Source organism: Acanthaster planci, linkage group LG02 (assembly GCF_054643075.1).
Source record: "Acanthaster planci isolate LZ-2023a linkage group LG02, COTS_SCS, whole genome shotgun sequence".
In the NCBI taxonomy this organism is placed as follows: Eukaryota; Metazoa; Echinodermata; class Asteroidea; order Valvatida; family Acanthasteridae; genus Acanthaster; species Acanthaster planci.
Genome location: NC_141778.1, coordinates 34,920,298 through 34,938,189, shown reverse-complemented (window position 1 = coordinate 34,938,189; position 17,892 = coordinate 34,920,298). Strand labels below are relative to the sequence as shown.

At 42.7% G+C, this 17,892-nt stretch overlaps 1 protein-coding gene across 8 annotated transcripts in view; it reads left to right on the top strand.

The window, feature by feature from the left end:
• Positions 1-17,892, top strand: part of nup98 (nucleoporin 98 and 96 precursor) — a 39,653-nt gene that overhangs the window by 17,323 nt on the left and 4,438 nt on the right. For all 8 annotated transcript variants that reach the window (XM_087133039.1, XM_022252797.2, XM_087133041.1 and 5 more), the window contains 29 exons: positions 39-219; positions 665-822; positions 1,567-1,692; positions 1,861-2,002; positions 2,540-2,740; positions 3,657-3,726; positions 4,067-4,172; positions 4,348-4,428; positions 5,176-5,235; positions 5,511-5,615; positions 5,800-5,918; positions 6,251-6,349; positions 8,140-8,513; positions 8,625-8,764; positions 8,916-9,029; positions 9,479-9,568; positions 10,145-10,556; positions 10,955-11,056; positions 11,414-11,575; positions 11,973-12,248; positions 12,581-12,723; positions 13,026-13,263; positions 14,119-14,234; positions 14,706-14,885; positions 15,904-16,040; positions 16,394-16,717; positions 16,804-16,959; positions 17,266-17,395; positions 17,551-17,674. In XM_087133039.1, the coding sequence (XP_086989165.1) occupies positions 39-219; positions 665-822; positions 1,567-1,692; positions 1,861-2,002; positions 2,540-2,740; positions 3,657-3,726; positions 4,067-4,172; positions 4,348-4,428; positions 5,176-5,235; positions 5,511-5,615; positions 5,800-5,918; positions 6,251-6,349; positions 8,140-8,513; positions 8,625-8,764; positions 8,916-9,029; positions 9,479-9,568; positions 10,145-10,556; positions 10,955-11,056; positions 11,414-11,575; positions 11,973-12,248; positions 12,581-12,723; positions 13,026-13,263; positions 14,119-14,234; positions 14,706-14,885; positions 15,904-16,040; positions 16,394-16,717; positions 16,804-16,959; positions 17,266-17,395; positions 17,551-17,674 (4,666 nt within the window). The remainder of the gene's footprint in view (positions 1-38; positions 220-664; positions 823-1,566; positions 1,693-1,860; positions 2,003-2,539; positions 2,741-3,656; positions 3,727-4,066; positions 4,173-4,347; positions 4,429-5,175; positions 5,236-5,510; positions 5,616-5,799; positions 5,919-6,250; positions 6,350-8,139; positions 8,514-8,624; positions 8,765-8,915; positions 9,030-9,478; positions 9,569-10,144; positions 10,557-10,954; positions 11,057-11,413; positions 11,576-11,972; positions 12,249-12,580; positions 12,724-13,025; positions 13,264-14,118; positions 14,235-14,705; positions 14,886-15,903; positions 16,041-16,393; positions 16,718-16,803; positions 16,960-17,265; positions 17,396-17,550; positions 17,675-17,892) is intronic.

Sequence of the window (17,892 nt, the reverse complement as noted above, 5' to 3'; positions counted from 1 at the left end):
TTTTTTCACCTGTAATATTTCTGTTTTAAACATTCTAGGAGTTGCGTGCTGAGGACTATGTTGCCAATCGGAAAGGACCAACTGGCTCTGCTCTGCTCGGTCAAGGACTGACCCAAGTGGACAATAAGGCTGGAGGATTGTTTGGCCAGTCAACGACTTCATCAGGTGGTGGATTTACCTTTGGTCAGAACAAGCCACCGTTTGGCGCAGGAACACAATGTAAGTAATAGTTTTAAAGTCAGTGTCAGGTGTCACTGCAACAAGTAGTCCAATTTGCCTGTGGCAATAAAGCCATTCTCAGCAAGAGCAGTAACCCACCTGGGTGTCATATGTCGTGTAATATTTTTTTTTTACTGATACTTATGTCATAAATACCCTATGCAGTGTTTGCTGATAAGAAAGATACTGGCATTGTTGGGAATGTTTCATTTCCATGGAGCCATAGTCTACATAGCCATCAAAGTTGTAGAAGAAGTCTTGGTACAAACGTGACAGTTTGCCTTTTTGTTATGAAACAGTAAAACAAAAGGTTTGTGCTTTTGTAATACCTTCTGCATTTTAGCATGTTACATTTGAAAAGGCTGTAAGATTTTTAAGGTCAAAAAGCTTGAATCTTGTCTTTGTAACCATTGCTATAATTTTTATTCTCAAAAATGTTTTGCAGCTGGGTTTGGTACGTCCAGTGGTGGTCTGTTTAGTGGACAGCAGACACAGCAAAGTGGAGGTTTGTTTGGTCAGAAGACAGGCTTTGGAGCAACAGCGAGCACTGGATTTGGCTTTGGGGAAAAGTCCACCTCGGCATTTGGTCAAACTGCCAGCAAAGTTAGTAAAACACCAAGAGATATCCCCTCTTAACCCCTTGACGACTGGAATTTCTTCCCGAAAGCCGACTCCAAGAATTCTAGCCTCGCTTGGCCACGAAGGCTACCTGCCAAACCGCAGATTCTTGGTTTGTGGCCCTGCGTGCTCTGTACGCTTTGAATTACACGGTGAAAAGGCTGATTGTTCGGTGGCATGCGGCTCTACTCAAGCTTCCACATTCACGTTGCCTCTTTTCAAAGTTGGGACTATTGTGAAGCTGGTGATTATGATGCAAATTCGGTCTTTTCATTTCTGGGCTACGCACAAAGACCAATTACCATGTATACAAGAGCCAGGGTCTGCCTTCTTTCACCCTGTTTGCTCGAGCGTGGGCCGAGAATAATAGCTGAAAAGCGGGCTGAGGATCTCAATTTTTACGGCGGCTCTATCCGCGTCCTGGCACGAAGGGGTTAAAGGAGCCAGTGTTCAAGAACAAATTAGGGGCAACTTACAATCTATTTGAATTGGGAATGAATCTCCGGAGCAGGATTGTAACTTTTGACCACCAAAACACCTCACAATAGTGTTGCAAATGTGCAGTCATGTCAGTATATACCTGACTGTATTTTCATCATGATTTTTATGTTTGGCCCAGTGTTCATGTAGCTTTTAACATCACAAATAACAATTGTAAGTTATAGAGAGTGCACAACCATCTGCATCCCCATTGTAACAAACACCTTACCTATTCCATTTTCTTGACAGGGCCTCTTTGGCCAAACAAGCACCACCCAGAGCATGGGTTTATTTGGGTCGACACCTGCCAGCAGTGGCACTGGTTTTGGGACAAGTAGCACATTTGGTGGCACTTCAGGATTTGGTCAGACACAGGTACATAGGAATTAGTAGTCGAATAAGGGGCACGTGGGAAACACTTGCTGTATCTGTACATGGAGCTTGTTGTAAATAGAAATGGATTTGATCCTTCTGTTTAATGTGGATAATTAGTCTCTTTGTTAAATTGTTTGCTTTAACACAGTTCATCTGATTTCTTGACAGCCAACTGGCTTGTTTGGAAAGCCGTTTCAAACCACCACCACTAGCTCAGGTCTGAGTTTTGGAACCAACTCCGGCACGGGTCTGTTTGGACAACCTAGTAAGCCTGGGTTGTCATTGGGGACTGGCTCCACGTCAGGCTTTGGTAAGTACAACTCAGTGTAAGAAACTCTCCAGAATGAAATTAGGTGGATTGGAATAATTGGTTTATGTCTGTTTCCCTTTAACTCACTTGACACTATTCTGGCCTCAAGCACACCACAATTATCAATAATTTCATGAGTTTAATGAACTTGATCATTAGACGCGTTGCTGAATGCCTTGGTTAAAGTCACATTCCTGTCACCCATATTCCATTTCATATATTCCATATTCAAATCATAGTTTTTGCATATGCAGGAAGAAATGTTCATCTGTTAAGATAGGGTTATTGTCAGGACATGCATGTGTAAACTGATTACAATTTTACCTGCCAATATGGGTTTGAATCAGCAATCTTGTGTGGGTCACATGCTTAACCTAGCAGTTAATTTTCTATGCCACGGATAGTTAACTGCTCAGTAAATTAAATTCAAAAGGTTTGTTTTAGAGCTCAGGTCCAGATCCCAGAGGATATGAATTATAATATTATTGCTGTGTCTAGTAACCAACCTCTGTCACTTGTTTCCCATGCATTCTCCAGGTGGCTTTGGCTCTGGTACCAGCCAGTCCACCAGTCTGTTTGGGAACAAGGGAACCACAACAGGCTTTGGTGGGCTTGGCACAGGGCTTGGCGGTGGATTAGGGACAGGATTTGGCACTGCCAACGCTGGGACCTCACTATTTGGTGGTGCGACTAGTAAACCATCAACACTCGGTGGGCTAGGGGGCTTCGGGACAACAAGTAAGTCATCGTTGCTTCTTAAAAAAGTTGGTGGCTAACTTGACCGAGCTAGTGAAACTAATATTAACCACTTCCTGCCGGGGACTCTGGGATCGGAGACGTATGGTTTATATGGGAAGCCGGGGTCTCCGAACTCGGACAAAGGAAACAGGGCCCTGTAACAAAAGAATGTACTCCGAACAAAAGACCAGGCTGCTGGGCATTACCGACATTTTTCACTCTCAAAAGTGGTGATAATGCAGCCTTGTTTTGAAACCGTATACCAGGGTTTGGGGCATTGAGAGCAACGGATTATCACCGGGGACAAAAACGCTCCACCACCGCAGCGATGAGCCACACAACACCGCTGCACGCTAATCTGGCCCCTATTGAAAAGAGGTCAGCAGTGCACTAAGTCAGGTTCGTGAACGAAAGACAGTTATACAACACCGCACAATCTGGGCTCTGTTTACAAGGCTGTTGGCCTGGCTGAAAATACTCGGGCGTCAATGAAGGTCACCTGTCAACTTACAGTAGTGCCTAAAAATTACTTCGTGCGGCTATAAACGACCGTTAAATGGAATGATAAATTTTTGAAGGATTTTGAAAATTGGAAAAAATGATAGTCATGTCGGCCCAGCATCATCAACATTGAAAAATGCCCCGGCATGAAGTGGTTAACCAGACACTTTGCCCATATATACCTTACAGTTTCCAAGCAGTATTAGAATCTTATTCCTTCTCATGGTTCGGTTTTGTTTGTTGAAAGGAGAAAGGTTTTTCCTCGAACCTTCCTCTCTAATTCTTGGTTTTGCAATGAGAGTTTTGCTTCCAAGGCTGAAAAAGAAGTCACTTTCTGAAGTATACAGTTTCATTCTAATGAGCATTAGATATTTCTGTTGATACTGATTTTTTTTTACTTGTATTTTTTTGTCAGCTGGCTTAGGGGGTGGTTTAGGGGCTGGAACAGGATTGGGCATTGGAAGCAACACTACTGGCATTGGAGGGTAAGACTTATTGCACAGACTGTTCTCATCAATTACTGGGAGAGGTCTCACCTGTGCTGGACTTCTTTGTTTCCTTTGCCTGCGCCTTAGTGTTGAATGACTTGAAGTTGTCATGTTCGATAATTAACCTCAAATTTCATTTGAATTTTTAAATGTGTGATATTTTGCTCTGGGAAGTGTTGGTTCCTTGCCGAACATTTCAAGATAATGACCTGTTACATAACTAATGACTTGTTACATAACTGATGACCTTGTAACTAATGACCTGTTACATAACTGATGACCTTATAACTAATGACCTGTTACATAACTAATGACCTGTTATATTTCGTTTGTGTAGTGCTACAGTTGGTCTGGGAGTTCAAGATGTACAAGCTCAGCAACAACTCCTAACAATCTTCAACTCACCCTACGGAGACAATCCGCTCTTCCGGAATAGACTCACAGTGAGTAACTTGCTTTTACGATCGCTGTGATACAGTTCTTCTGTAGACGAGCCTTGACCAACAGCCCAGAACCCTGTCTGACTCTGCAGTACCTCTCACCCCAACTCTGGTGAATTTAATTGATTTTCTGCTGTTGTGTTAAACTGATTACTCTCCTTGGTCGCTTCTCTTTTAGGAATCAGACAAAAAAGAGGACATCTTGAAACCGACAAGTAAGGCAGCGCAGAAGGCATTGACCACACCCCTGCAACACAAGGTATTAATCAGTCTCTCTAAAAATTCCTTAACCACTCGCTGCCAGGTGCTTTTAAAAATGCAGTGCACACATATGGGAGATTTTCAAGATTTTCAGTTTTCTAAATTCTTCAAAAAGTCATTTCATTTAATGGACGTTTACACCCATATGAATGACTGTATGGTGACTACTCTAAGCTGACAGGCAACCTTCATTGACTCCTGAGTATTTCAGCCAGGCTTGCCGCCTTCTAAAGAGAGCCCAGAATTGTGAGGTGTTGCGTAATTTCCTTTGTCCCCAGTGAATGCGAGTGGCGTCTTTTCAAATGCAGCTGGATTAGCATGCAGCGGTGCTGTGTTGTTCAGCACTTTTGTCCGTGGTAATCATCCGGACGGATTACCTCCGAAAAATGCAAGCCGAAGAATGATTGCAATCCCCAGCAGCAGGTCTTTTGATCTGAGTACAGTCTTTTGTTACAAGGACCAGCTCTTCTGTCCCATTTCAGGCACCCTGGCTTGAAACGGGGTTCCCAATTAGCAAGTGGTTAAAACTGAAAGTAGTTATCCTTAAGTGGTGATACATTTAAACTCACATTTGTTTGATCCTTCAAATGGAAGTGCTTGGAACATCTTCCATTGTATGTTACTGTAACTCGGGTACATCAGCAATGTAATTCTCAGTGGGATGAGTTGGAGGCATTCGGTTAATAAGGAGAGTTCTTTGAGTTGATGCTCATGTTCATATTTTTTCTGCTGGTTTATGCTTCAGGTGTCTGCCAGACCATCTGCAAAGCTTCGACCCAAGCCGCTGCAGGGTGTCTCTCATAAGGTGGGTAACCAATCACCAAATCACTCTTTAAGTCGCCCAGGGAAGCAGTTTTTCCTGACAAGAAATCCTGACTAGATTTCAAATCCTAGCCTATGGAGAAAACAGATTTACCAGCCTTTGCTTTGAGACTGCTGCTGATGTCAAAAGTCATTAGATAAGAAAGAGTCCTGGAGTGACAAGTTTGGCATCCTCACTCAATCCACAGTGCGTGGCAGTACATGTCTACTTAGGATGGGAGAGTTAATGCTGAATTGAAATGTTGCCCGTCTTTTCAGTCAAAACTATTTGAGGGATTGGACGATGAAGACCCAACACTCAACTCGGAGATGTTCATACCTCGCAGGAGTGTCAAGAAACTCGTCATCAAGAAGAAAGAAGATGTAAGTGAAATGTCTTTTCCAAGACAGCCTTCCACCAACTTCTGCACAAACGAGATAAATTTGAGCAAACATAACATTTGGACATTGCCTTTAGTATTAAACTCCGAGTGTGTGACAAACAGAACTTAATAACTTCTAACTGAAGCCAATGGGGTTTTTAAAATAATTTATGTTTTTGTTGCAGAAAATGGAGGCGGACCATTTGCTGAATTCTAGTCGTTCTTTAGCCCAAGAAGATGATCTCCTCTCTCCTGTGCCAACATACCCCAACGACACAACCACCAAACAGCCAATTGCCACCCAGTAAGTAAATAAATGAATGCAAAGTAAGTCATGAAGTAGGTTTTGCTGATGCGGTTAAAAGGCTAAACTGTTCAAATCTTGCAAGCATTTTTCTTCTTGCGGACTAATCATTACATATAATGTGCATCATTTACTTCAGCTTTTTATTTCTCTGTTTCAAATTGTTGTAAGTGAAAGAAAACGGGGACAATGTAATGCAGATCTTGATTGCATTTTGCAGTTGGATTTGGTGATAGCTGAATATTCAAAATTACTGAAGATGCTGATATTAGATTCGGGCAGGGCAAAAATCCGAAATTATAAGATTCTTGTTATGGTCTTTTTGCCCAAAGGGAACTATCTCCCAGCAGTAATGATGTACTTGAGACACCTGGAGGTACAAGATTGTTCTCCAAACCACAGTCATCTCAACATAACCTGTCATCATCCAGGTAGGTGTCTTTATAGCTACCACTTGGCCTGATTTAAACACCGCCATAAAGCAACATACAGTAAACTCTCGATAACTCAAAGTCGGTTAACTTGAATCTCCACTTACCTCGAAGACATTCTCCATTCCCGCCAAGAGAATTGGCTTTAACCACTTCTTGCCAGGGACTACGGGATCGGAGACGTATGGTTTATATGGGTAGCCGGGGTCTTCGAACTCGGACAAAGGAAACAGGGCCCTGTAACAAAAGACCGTACTCCGAACAAAAGACCAGGCTGCTGGGCATTACCGGCATTTTTCACTCTCAAAAGTGGTTATAATCCAGCCTTGTTTTGAAACAGTATACCAGGGTTTGGAGCATTGAGAGCGAGCGGATTACCACCGGGGACAAAAGCGCTCCACCACCGCAGCGATGAGCAACACAGCACCGCTGCATGCTAATCTGGCCCCTATTGAAAAGAGGTCAGCAGTGCACTGAGCCAGGTTCATGAACAAAAGACAGTTATATAACACCGCACAATCTGGGCTCTGTTTACAAGGCTGCAGGCCTGGCTGAAATACTCGGGCGTCAATGAAGGTCACCTGTCAACTTAGAGTAGTGCCTAAAGATTACTTCGTGGGGCTATAAACGACCGTTAAATGGAATGATGAATTTTTGAAGGATTTTGAAAACGGAAAAAATGATAGTCATGCCGGCCCAGCATCATCAACATTGAAAAATGCCCCAGCATGAAGTGGTTAATATACAAAAATACCTCCTAACTCGAAATGCCCACACTGCTACATCCGCTTAACTCAAAGTTTTTAAGGGCCAATCCAAAAAAATTGCTGCCAAATTACTGACATTGAGTGGAAAAAGAATGTAGAGACTTTTATCATGAGTCACATCTGCAAACCACACCTCGTCTTTTTTAATGAGGACACCAACGTGCTTGCTGCCTGTGCCATTGTAATCAACTCATTGCGTCCACAGCTTAAACAACTCCTGGCTTTCAAGCAAGCCTGATTGCCATCATAGCCCAAATGCAGCCCAGATGCACTCAGTCCAATCTTGGATTCTTTACGGTGGCCACTGACCACACTGTAGGAAGCTTTGTGCATGCTGTGGCCAAAGTTTGGCTGCCGCTGCCTACCCAATTGCAGCACTTGGGTGCTGTGCTCATATGCTGACTGACATGCGTTCCCAGCGTGGTGCTGGACATGCTGTTTTGCATTGCCAAATTCTACTCAAAGCTTTTAAAAAGGAAAGTTAAGGGAATGGAAAAACAAAGAAAAGCACACAAATATTTAATTTTTTTTTTTTACACTTGAACGTTTTGAACTGCAAAATGGTGTGCCCTCAAGCGATTAAAAAGGAATGATAATGTGGCCAAACAGGAAAACCCTGGGCCTGGCCCTGGCCAAGTGAGCGAGCACACGGCTGTGCGCTTTGTGCCTCGGTGTGCGCCAAACAGAAGAATTTTCACAAAAAATACACAGCTTTGGTGGTTTATGTTTCATTTTTAGTAGAATATAAGATTTTACATAAGAAACACGTGAAATCTCAGCAAACTAATGAGTTTTGGAAGAAAGTTATTCTAGGATATAAGGAAAGAACCACTTATAACGTCTCCAGTAGCCACTGCTGGGGCAAGTAAGTTACATGGGTAAGACCCAGAAATTTTGTTAGCTTGAAATTCGGATAACTAATTTATTAGCCGTTCCCCTGAGGTTCGAGTTATTGAGAGTTTAATGTATGTGAGAGATGATAAAGTGGACGGCAATGCTGTACTCTGTTCTTATCTCCAACAGTTCTAAGAAGCAGGAAGATCCTGACTGTACCATCACGGACCTCAACGTCAAAGCCAAGACTCCCAGCAAGCTCAACACTAGTGACATGTCCTCCACTGCCAGTGACCTTGACCAATCAGCATCCCTCGCTGATGGAATTGCTGTCGATGAAAACCAGGAGAACACCCCACCTCCCCACCCAGGGGGCGTGGTCTTGCAGCGGGCAGGGTACTACACCATCCCTTCCATGGATGAGCTAGAAGACATGGTAGAGATTGCAGAAGATGGTGAAGTGCGCTTATATGTTGAGGATCTAACTATTGGGCGGGTGGGGTATGGTAGTGTGTTCTTCCCTGGAGTGACTAACCTAGCAAACATGAACTTGGATGAAATTGGTAAGTTCCTACTTTGTTTTTAATTTAAGGTATTTTCCTCATAGCTGGTGAAGTTTAATAAGTATTTTGTATTTTCAATTCATTTCTTCTTTGTTCCACTTTTCTGCACAGTTCATTTTCGTCGTAAAGAGATCACCGTTTATCCAGACGATACCCACAAGCCGTCAGTTGGTGAAAGACTGAATAAGAAGGCTGAGGTGACATTAGATCGTACCTGGCCGACTGACAAAACGACCCGTAAACCCATCACAGTAAGTCACTTGGATCAAATTTTCCGTGGCAAGTCTTTCATTTACTGCTGAGTCAAGGATTTACCTCCCTTGGGCCTGTGTGTTCCTAATTATCTCCAGGAATTCTCGCAAACCTTTTCAAGGTGTGGTGTTTCCTTCTTTCCTCTTTCAGGATGTGGAGCGTTTGATTACCTTAAATTATGAGGACAAGCTAGAGAAAGCAACAGCAAAACTTGGCGCCAAGTTCATTGAATACCGGCCAGAAACTGGCTCGTGGGTTTTCCAGGTTTGTAGATGTAAAAGTTTCAATTAAAAAGTTCAAAAGTTGTCTTACATGCAATAGAAAGAATATTTATCGATTTTTGTTTTTTTGTTTTAGAATGATAAAGGAAAGGCGGATGTTTTTACTCCAACCTGTATAAAATTCTATGCAAAATGGACAAATGACTTACTCTATGCAGTAAAAGTTCATTCCCAGGTTGCTCAAAGGATGAAACCACATGTTTGCTTTATTCTGTGAAGAATAATTCCCAGGTTGCTCAAAGGATGAAACCACATGTTTGCTTTATTCTGTGAAGAACTTTCTCCCAAGTCATAAATAAACCAAATTTTAATGGCATTCTATGCATTTAGTTCATGTCACATACAAAAGTAACTTGTCCTGCATCAATTAACATCCGCTAACAGTAGATACTTCTTGTTGATTTCAAGATTTCCTGTTTCATGTCACCATAGGTGCAGCATTTTTCGAAGTATGGACTGTCAGACAGTGATGAAGAAGATGAAGTGCCAGATAAAGATGCCAAGAAGCAACTACCTCAACAGGTAGGTACAAGCAGAGGGAAATACTGGTGAATGTTGTGCATACTTTGTGTTGCCATTTAAGTAGTTATTACGGATAGTTAAATATTTTCACTGGAGGTGACGTGCTCTATGAAAATGACGCGGAAGTTGCCAGGGCCACTGTTGAGTAACGAGCCTTAGATCCTTGGCCATTGTTGAGTAACAAGCCTTAGACACCGCCGTAGCCGCTGTTGAGTAACAAGCCTTAGATCCTTAGCCATTGTTGAGTAACAAGCCTTAGATCCTTAGCCATTATTGAGTAACACACCTTAGACACAGCCCTACCCTATGGAAATCAATAGGAACCTTTAATATCTTTCACTCACACAGTGTCCATTTTATCAGGATGCCAAACTGAGTGATGCATCAAGAGCTAAACATTCTTTGTGTAATGTAAACTGAAACACAAATAACTGAAAAATGGCCTTGTGACTCATTTCAGACAGTGGGTCACATTTGGATGTGCAAACAAGTAGTGTCACTTTGACTTGTAACTGTACAAAAACATTGCAATTGGAAAAGGGGCAACCTCTTTGTTGAAATGTTTTGGATTCACAGAAACCTTCACAGAAAGCAACAGCAGCAGATAAACTTCCAACCAAGCAGCCTGCTTCCAAACAGCCTTCATTAAAGGCTCCCTCTGGTGGTAGACAGCAGGCCAAGGAGGCCTTCCCTTCCCAGCAGGAGGAAGAACCAATGAGAGACGACATTGACATGGAGATGATGCGAGACTCGCCAATCAGAGGCTTAGGAGGGTACTCCCCTAAACCTTACCTGAATGGTCACCTTGGTGATGAGGTCGAAGGTCAGGAAGCCCAGCTGTTGAATGTCCAAGGGGATGAGGAGGGTGAGGAGGAAGCTGTTGCCTCCTCCCACCGGCTTGCCAATGTCCTTGGGATGAACACCCATCGCATGCAGGTCATGAAAGGCTCTTTCTTTGCCGATGAGGAGCCAGTGGAATATGACTACAGTAAGAACGTTATTGCTCTTTTATTTTATTGATTGGTTTTATCTTACCAGCAGAGGGCGCTATCCAGTGTTTGACAGTATAATGTAACTTGTACATTATTGTTGATTGTAACTAGTGTGTTCCATTCACAGCATTATCCATTGCATTATTGGGTATTATTTTCATTGTCGTCTGTTATTATTAGCTCTGCTGTTTTGTCCTTGTCTTTACGGGTAGTACTGGTTATTGTATTTGCAAAGACTGAGAAAAACTTTACAATGTAATAAATATTGACCATCCTTTACTGTTGGTGGAATCCTTGTTGAATTACGTGACATTTCTCAGCCATTATCAGGATAACATTAAACTTTCTGAATCATTGATACAGTTGGAAAGTGCTTTTGTTTTGCTCCATTTAGGGTTGAGATCAGCCCCTGTCCCTCAGACAAGACCTTCCTTCTTTGACTCTCCATCTAGAGGCTCCCCTGCACCCAAAATGGAAGATTCCTTCCAGGAAAGAGGTAGCATATCCCTACTTCAGTATTGTACAGTTGTAAAATATCTTTAACAAGATGATCCTGTTGGCTTTAGCATAAAGAACACAACTCATGGAAATGAAGCACTTTGTAAAAAAATTACTTTATGATGATTAATGATGAAAAATATCACAGGATCACTCAAAACGTTGTCGACTTCTTTTCCTAATTGTGTAGTATTTATTTATTGCATAGTAATTTTAATGGAAGTGGTAACAGATTTTAAATGCTGTCATTTTTACACCATTAGGGCATTCAGGTTTTATCAGTATTAGACTTGAAATTAACATGTGAAATTCTCCAAGGAACATTTCATAACATCTTGTATTGCTACATGCACAGGATTGAACAAAAGCATGGGAGGTGGAGTTTGGAGGCCCCGCCCCTTAGGAAGTCCTGCCAAGTACTTGGCAGGCATGACGGATCCATCAGATGTTAAAGGAAGTCCTGTCCCTATCACTATCAAGGAAGAGATGGTGAATCGGAGAGATTACTTTATGTCTAGTAAGTCAATCACGTACAGCTTTTTTATTGGCTTGGATTTTTTATGAATTCTTTGAAATTATGGTCACTTGTTTTATCATTATTTTTCATTTCAACATGAGTGTGCTAAGAATTTTTTATGTTCAGTGTGACTTTTATGTCATAAAGGAATTCAGGACACTTTTTTGCAGTGGCAGTGGTGGAAATTCCTGAGAATTCATTCTCAGGGATTATATGATCAAGTAGTGATTAGGGAGTAGGGATGTTACAACTCAGTTGTATTTAAAAGTGTCACTGTTTTTAGATTGGTCATGTGGAAAAAGCCTAGATGTTTGTTTTGTATGTTCCCTTTCATCTTGTTTTTGACATATTTTGGATTGTATCAGGGAATCAAATAATCTTTTTTTCACTGTATCAGGTCACTTTGCAGCCCCCAAGACTCTTCCCCCACCCTTTGCTGGACCTCAACCCCTCCACATCTCAAGTGGTATGACCCAAGACAGACCTCCTCGATTGGTTGGATCTCGCCCCCAGCAGACAATCCTACCCCTCAACCAATCAGTGGTGGCTGGTAAGGTGCCGTGCCTGGCAGATGCTGGACTTGTCATGAGTAGGTCATTCCGCGTAGGCTGGGGACCCAACTGGACCCTGGTGCATTCTGGGAAGGCAGTTGGACAGCGTATGACTGTCCCTGGTAAGCCTTTAAATGAAGAAGGAAGTCAATCAGTGTAATAGGAGGTTAAGAGCTGCACTTTTTTGTCACATGAAAGATTATTGTGCAATTAAATGAAAGGTTTTGAAGCTTATCAACTTTGGATGAAAAGTTTTTGGAATGTGAAACAAAGGCCAGGTCATACTTGAACAAATGTAACAGCCAGAGAATTTCATTTGTCATCCGTAGTTTCACCTGTCTTTTACCCTGATGCTGTTTTTTTTTACACTATCTATTTGTAATACTGTGGACTAAACCTTTTTAAATTTGTACAACTTCTCTCCAGAGCTCTATCATTTTGTTTCTCTTACCAGACATCAAGAAGGAAGCAATAACATTTCCGCTGCTAACCACCAAGCAACCTACCAAGTCCACCCTGGATGCTTCCCCATTCACTCTGACCTTGGAGAAGGTCAATCTAGCTCCTCATCTCCTGGCTGCAGACAACAAAGTCTTGGTGAGTGGGGGATAGAATCTGGCAATGTCCTAGTTTGTTCTCTTTGTACATGTGTCTAACAAAATGCTTCATGAATTATGAACCAACTTCTAAATGTGTTGTGGCTTTGATAAAACCCCAGAAATGTACAGTTGATGCCAGACAGAGAAAAGGATCAAATGGAGTGTATTTGTTTTTAGAATGAGTGACAGTTAGTTGCATTTTCATCTGAGCAGCATTGATGACGTAAGTGCTTTTGTTCATTCAAGAATGTAAAAGTTGACATCAATTTCTACTGAGAAGGTTGACCCTTTTATCTGTAGGATCTCCATGAGCGTTCCTTGGATGTCCAGCTTCGTCACAGCCGTAGCTCATCTCAGCAGTCTTGCCCTGTCTTTGCCCCCCAACGAGGTGTGGATTGCCTACATCACTATGCCAAGACAGCTCTGAGAGATGTCCAGGATGAATTGACTGCAGACCTGGACACCTTGAATCACAGCTTGTTGGTGTGGAAGCTCCTGGTAGCACTGTGGGGAAGATTACCTCACCAAGATGCGCAGGGTAAGCCAAGAAAAAGAGTATTAACAGTCATGGCATTCTGGCTAATTAAACTTGGTATGTTTTCTGGATGACAATATTTCTCTTGGTGATCTCGACCATCACTCAGATGTTGTGTGTAGAGTTTGGCAGATCATTGTTTTTCCTGAGAATTTTTGAAATAACTTGTGAAATCAAGAGTAGCTTCTGTTGAGTGCTGTGACCCTTGCTACAAGGCTTGGGGTTGCAACAAGGCTTGGGGTTGCAACAATACTTGGGTTTGCAACAAAGCTTTGGGTTGCAACAAGGCTTGGGGTTGCAACAAGGCTTGGGGTTGCAACAATACTTGGGTTTGCAACAAGGCTTGGGGTTGCAACAAGGCTTTGGGTTGCAACAATACTTGGGTTTGCAACAAGGCTTGGGGTTGCAACAAGGCTTGGGGTTGCAACAAGGCTTGGGGTTGCAACAAGGCTTAGGGTTGCAACAAGGCTTGGGGTTGCAACAAGGCTTAGGGTTGCAACAAGGCTTAGGGTTGCAACAAGGCTTAGGGTTGCAACAAGGCTTAGGGTTGCAACAAGGCTTGGGGTTGCAACAAGGCTTAGGGTTGCAACAAGGCTTAGGGTTGCAACAAGGCTTAGGGTTGCAACAAGGCTTAGGGTTGCAACAAGGCTTAGGGTTGCAACAAGGCTTAGGGTTGCAACAAGGCTTGGGGTTGCAACAAGGCTTGGGGTTGCTCCTCATCCAGTCCTTTTCGTGGACTATTTAATTGTTTTGAAGAACAGCATGCAGTCCTGAGATGGGCTTTTGTCTTGCATTTTCTGATGTGATGTCATGAGCCAGGTTAACTGTTACCATGTCGTTGCGTTGATTGGATTGCAGAGTTAGACCCAGATGGTTATCCCTTCCGTAAGGCACGACGTGAAGCTTTCTCTGAGTGGTTAGCCTCCGCTTCAAGGCAACATGTCAACAGAGAGGTGGAGGATGCCAAGTTTAAGGTAACTGGGTCAGAAATGCTGAAAGAAATCTGAACTGGCTGGTTCATATCAAGTTGTAAATTCACATGCAGAGAGGGTGTTGAATTTGTTGATGTCACTATGAACAAACAAGATTTAATTTGATATAACAGGTTTTGCCCTTACCCAACGTATATCAGTAAGCACTGTATGCTCAGTGCTTGTCCGAGAGCTTGCGAAAAAAACCTCACAAGCTTACTCGGGTGGGACTCGAACCCACGACCTCCTGCTTACTAGTGCAGATGTCTTAACCACTCGACCACCGAGCTTGCCGGGGTCGGCTGGCCGGTCCGAGTCAGATTTAATTTGAATAAATAACAAAGTTGTTAAGGCAGCCCAGTGTGCATTGGTCATTTATGGAGCAACTTTGTGGATTTTAACAATTAATCTACTTTTGTTTCATTTGCTTTGGTTGAGTATTAAAATAGGTCCATTTTTCTTTCCAATGTTCAGGATATGGGACACATTGAAGCTGTGTTCTCACTTCTTACTGGCTGGCAAATCAGCGAGGCTTGTGCAGAAGCCCAGAGGTCAGGTGACCACAGGCTGGCTCTTCTGTTGGCCCAAGCTGGCAGTAACGAAGAAGGCAAGCAACTGGTTGCCAAGCAACTCAGTGATTGGAAAGAAATGGGGGTAGGTGAAGTCTTTTCTTGTCATGTCAGTGTGGCAGTGCCATGTTCTTTCTTGATTTGCAAGTGTGGTCTCTAGGGTTTGTAATTTATTTAGAGGGGCAAAGAGTACTTCCCACAAATTGAAAAAAAATCAATTCAGGTGCTGGAGTTTGACTCTTTGTGATGAAGGTTGATATTAAATTTCACCAGAGCTTTCTTCAAAGCCTTTTGTGGAACTTTGATTTAACCACTTACTGCCGGGTATAATTTGAAGTTGCATGACATAAAACTGGGTGATTTTCAAGATTTTTTCATTTTCAAAATTCTTTAAAAATCCTAGCTTCATTTACTGGACGTTTACACCCACACAAATGCCTGTCTGGTGGCTTTTGTCCTCGGTGGTAATCTGCTCGTGCTGAATGCCACAAATAGTGGTATAATCTCTCAAAACAGTGATGGATTTCCTCTGCTATTGACAACAGAAACAATGTTGGCAATTCCCAGCAGTTCAGTCTTTTGTTTAGAATATAGTCTTTTGTTACAAGGCCCAGTTCTTTTGTCCAGTTTCGGACTCCACAGTTTTGTGTATAAAGCCTATGTGCCCGAAACCGGACTCCCCAGCAGGAAAGGGTTAAAGGGACAAAAATCACCATTTTGAGCCATGAATTGTACAGTTTGTCCAAGGGGGCTAATCCCTTAGATTCTTAATTAGGGGTTTTGCCCTTACACCTTACGTGCATAGCACTGTATACTCATGTTTGTGTAACAGCTTGTAGGAAAATTCACAAGCTTTCTCAGATAGGACTCGAACCCACGATCTAGTGCAGACATACTTACCACTCAGCCACCGAGGTTGGCTGGCTGGTCTGCGTCAGATGTAGCAGCAGGTACCACAAACTGTTTTCAAGATGTACTGGGTGCCGGGGAGATACTGCTGGGGGATGGTGGTCTGTAGGCCCGCTGAATGCATCACTGCACTTGGCAACACATCATCCTCTTTTTGAAGATTTTCTCTGTCTCATTCTGGATCGTTATTTCAGGTTGACAAATTTATAGCACCAGAGTACCTGCGTGTGTATGCCCTGCTTGCTGGCATGCTAGTTTGGCCATCAGCATATGGTGTAATTAACACCTGCCAAGGGTTAGACTGGAAGAGAGCGCTTGCTGTCCACCTCTGGTGAGTTACAGAAGAACTTCACATTCTCTCTGAATTTGTATTGAATATATTCAGATTGCAGTAATGTTAAACACAACTTGGAGAAGAAAGTCAAGCTACACATTGCAACATAGAACAACCCATAATTGCTGAATCTGTAGGGTTTAACCTCCAGATGCCATTGGATGTTGGAAGACTTGTATATTTATTTGTTATTCTTAACTATGTTGTTAAAGTGAGGCAAATTTAGTATGTAATTGAAGTTACTAAAGTCTGAACTTTCACCAAATGACCTGTATAGAATTTAGCAGGATTATGTAATAGAAGGGACATTCTTGGTTCAATTTTTGTCACTTCTTTGGTTCCACATTCAGGCATTCCTGCAGTCCAGTTGCTTCCATCTCCGATGCCTTGAAGGAGTTTGAGACAGGATTTCTGGGTCAGTCCACCCTCCAGCATTATTGCCCCGTGCCCCGCCCCCCGTACATGGAGAACAACCCTGATATGTACCCAGAGAAGCGATGTGATGAGATAGGGGCGGAGTTAGTAGAGGAGGTGGCAGAGGATGGAGACGAGAGATTTGTCGTCTTAGACATGTGTTTCCATCTGGTGAAGCTTTACACTGATCGCTCACATCGTTTAGAGAGAGTGTTAGCACCAACGACTCACACAGGATATCATCTGGACTACAGACTCAGGTGAGTAATAGTCAAATCCAAATACATTGTAGAGAGTTTGGTAGCTTGGTTCTTAGTTAACATGTTTTTCCTCTCTTTGTTCTCAGCTGGCATGTATTACAAGCTGTACAAGCCCTAGGATTCAGTCATCTATCTGATCAGGACTTAGCTCATCTACACACTAGCTATGCCTCTCAACTAGAAGCGCTTGGACTCTGGCATTGGGCAGCATTTGTCCTTTTACACATCCAGGATGACTTCAGGTAAGTGGAAAACTGGTCTGTCTTGTAATGCTGAAGACTTCTCTGTCTTCTCGCATCCAATTAAGCCGGCCAGTGTACATCTGATGACTTTGTACTCTGGTGGTGTAGTGATGCGTACAGTAACAGCCAGGCTTGGTTGGCAATTCTCTGTCTTGTTGCATCAAGGCGGAGATGATCCAAATAAGTCACAAATTGCAGACGTGTAGTTTCAAAATGCTGCGTTGGTTACACATGGGCTTAGAAAACACACCGTCAGATTCTTGCAAGATGGATCAAATTTGATGATTTCCATCGTAATTGCTGCAGGCGTGAGGATGTGGTACGACAACTTCTTCAGCGCCAATGTTTATTGAAAAGGAGTGAAGAGAATGCAGCAAAGGAACGTTTCCTAGTCAACCAACTCCACATTCCTCCCAAGTGGATCTTTGAGGCAAAGGTGAGTATTGTTTTTCTTTGACAAATTTAAAATATTTTCCAACGTTTAATTTGGGACAGTTTTTGGTTAAGTTTGTCACTACTGCAGAATTCACGATGGTTCTCAACACGGATACCTGAGGGTGTGAGGTTTTAAAACTGCCCTTTTTTGGACAGGCTTTGCGAGCTCAGTATGAGGACCGTGCCCCAGAGCAGGCATGGCATCTCCTTCAAGCGGGTCACTGGAATGACTGTCACTCTGTCATTGTCAAACACCTAGCGGCTGATGCCATCATCAGTGGTAAGTCAGATAACTTGTCTCTCCACAGCCCGAGGCACATTAATGTGCTCTGTTGATTCCCCCTTTGGACATTTACAATATGGGACATTCACTTTGAATCTGTTTTGACAGAGCCTGCTTAAATTTTTGAGATCTCTCAACATTTACAGACTTTGAACTGCAAAAAGTCTAGCATTATGGCCACTCTCAACATTATCTGATCAGTTCCAGGAACAGTT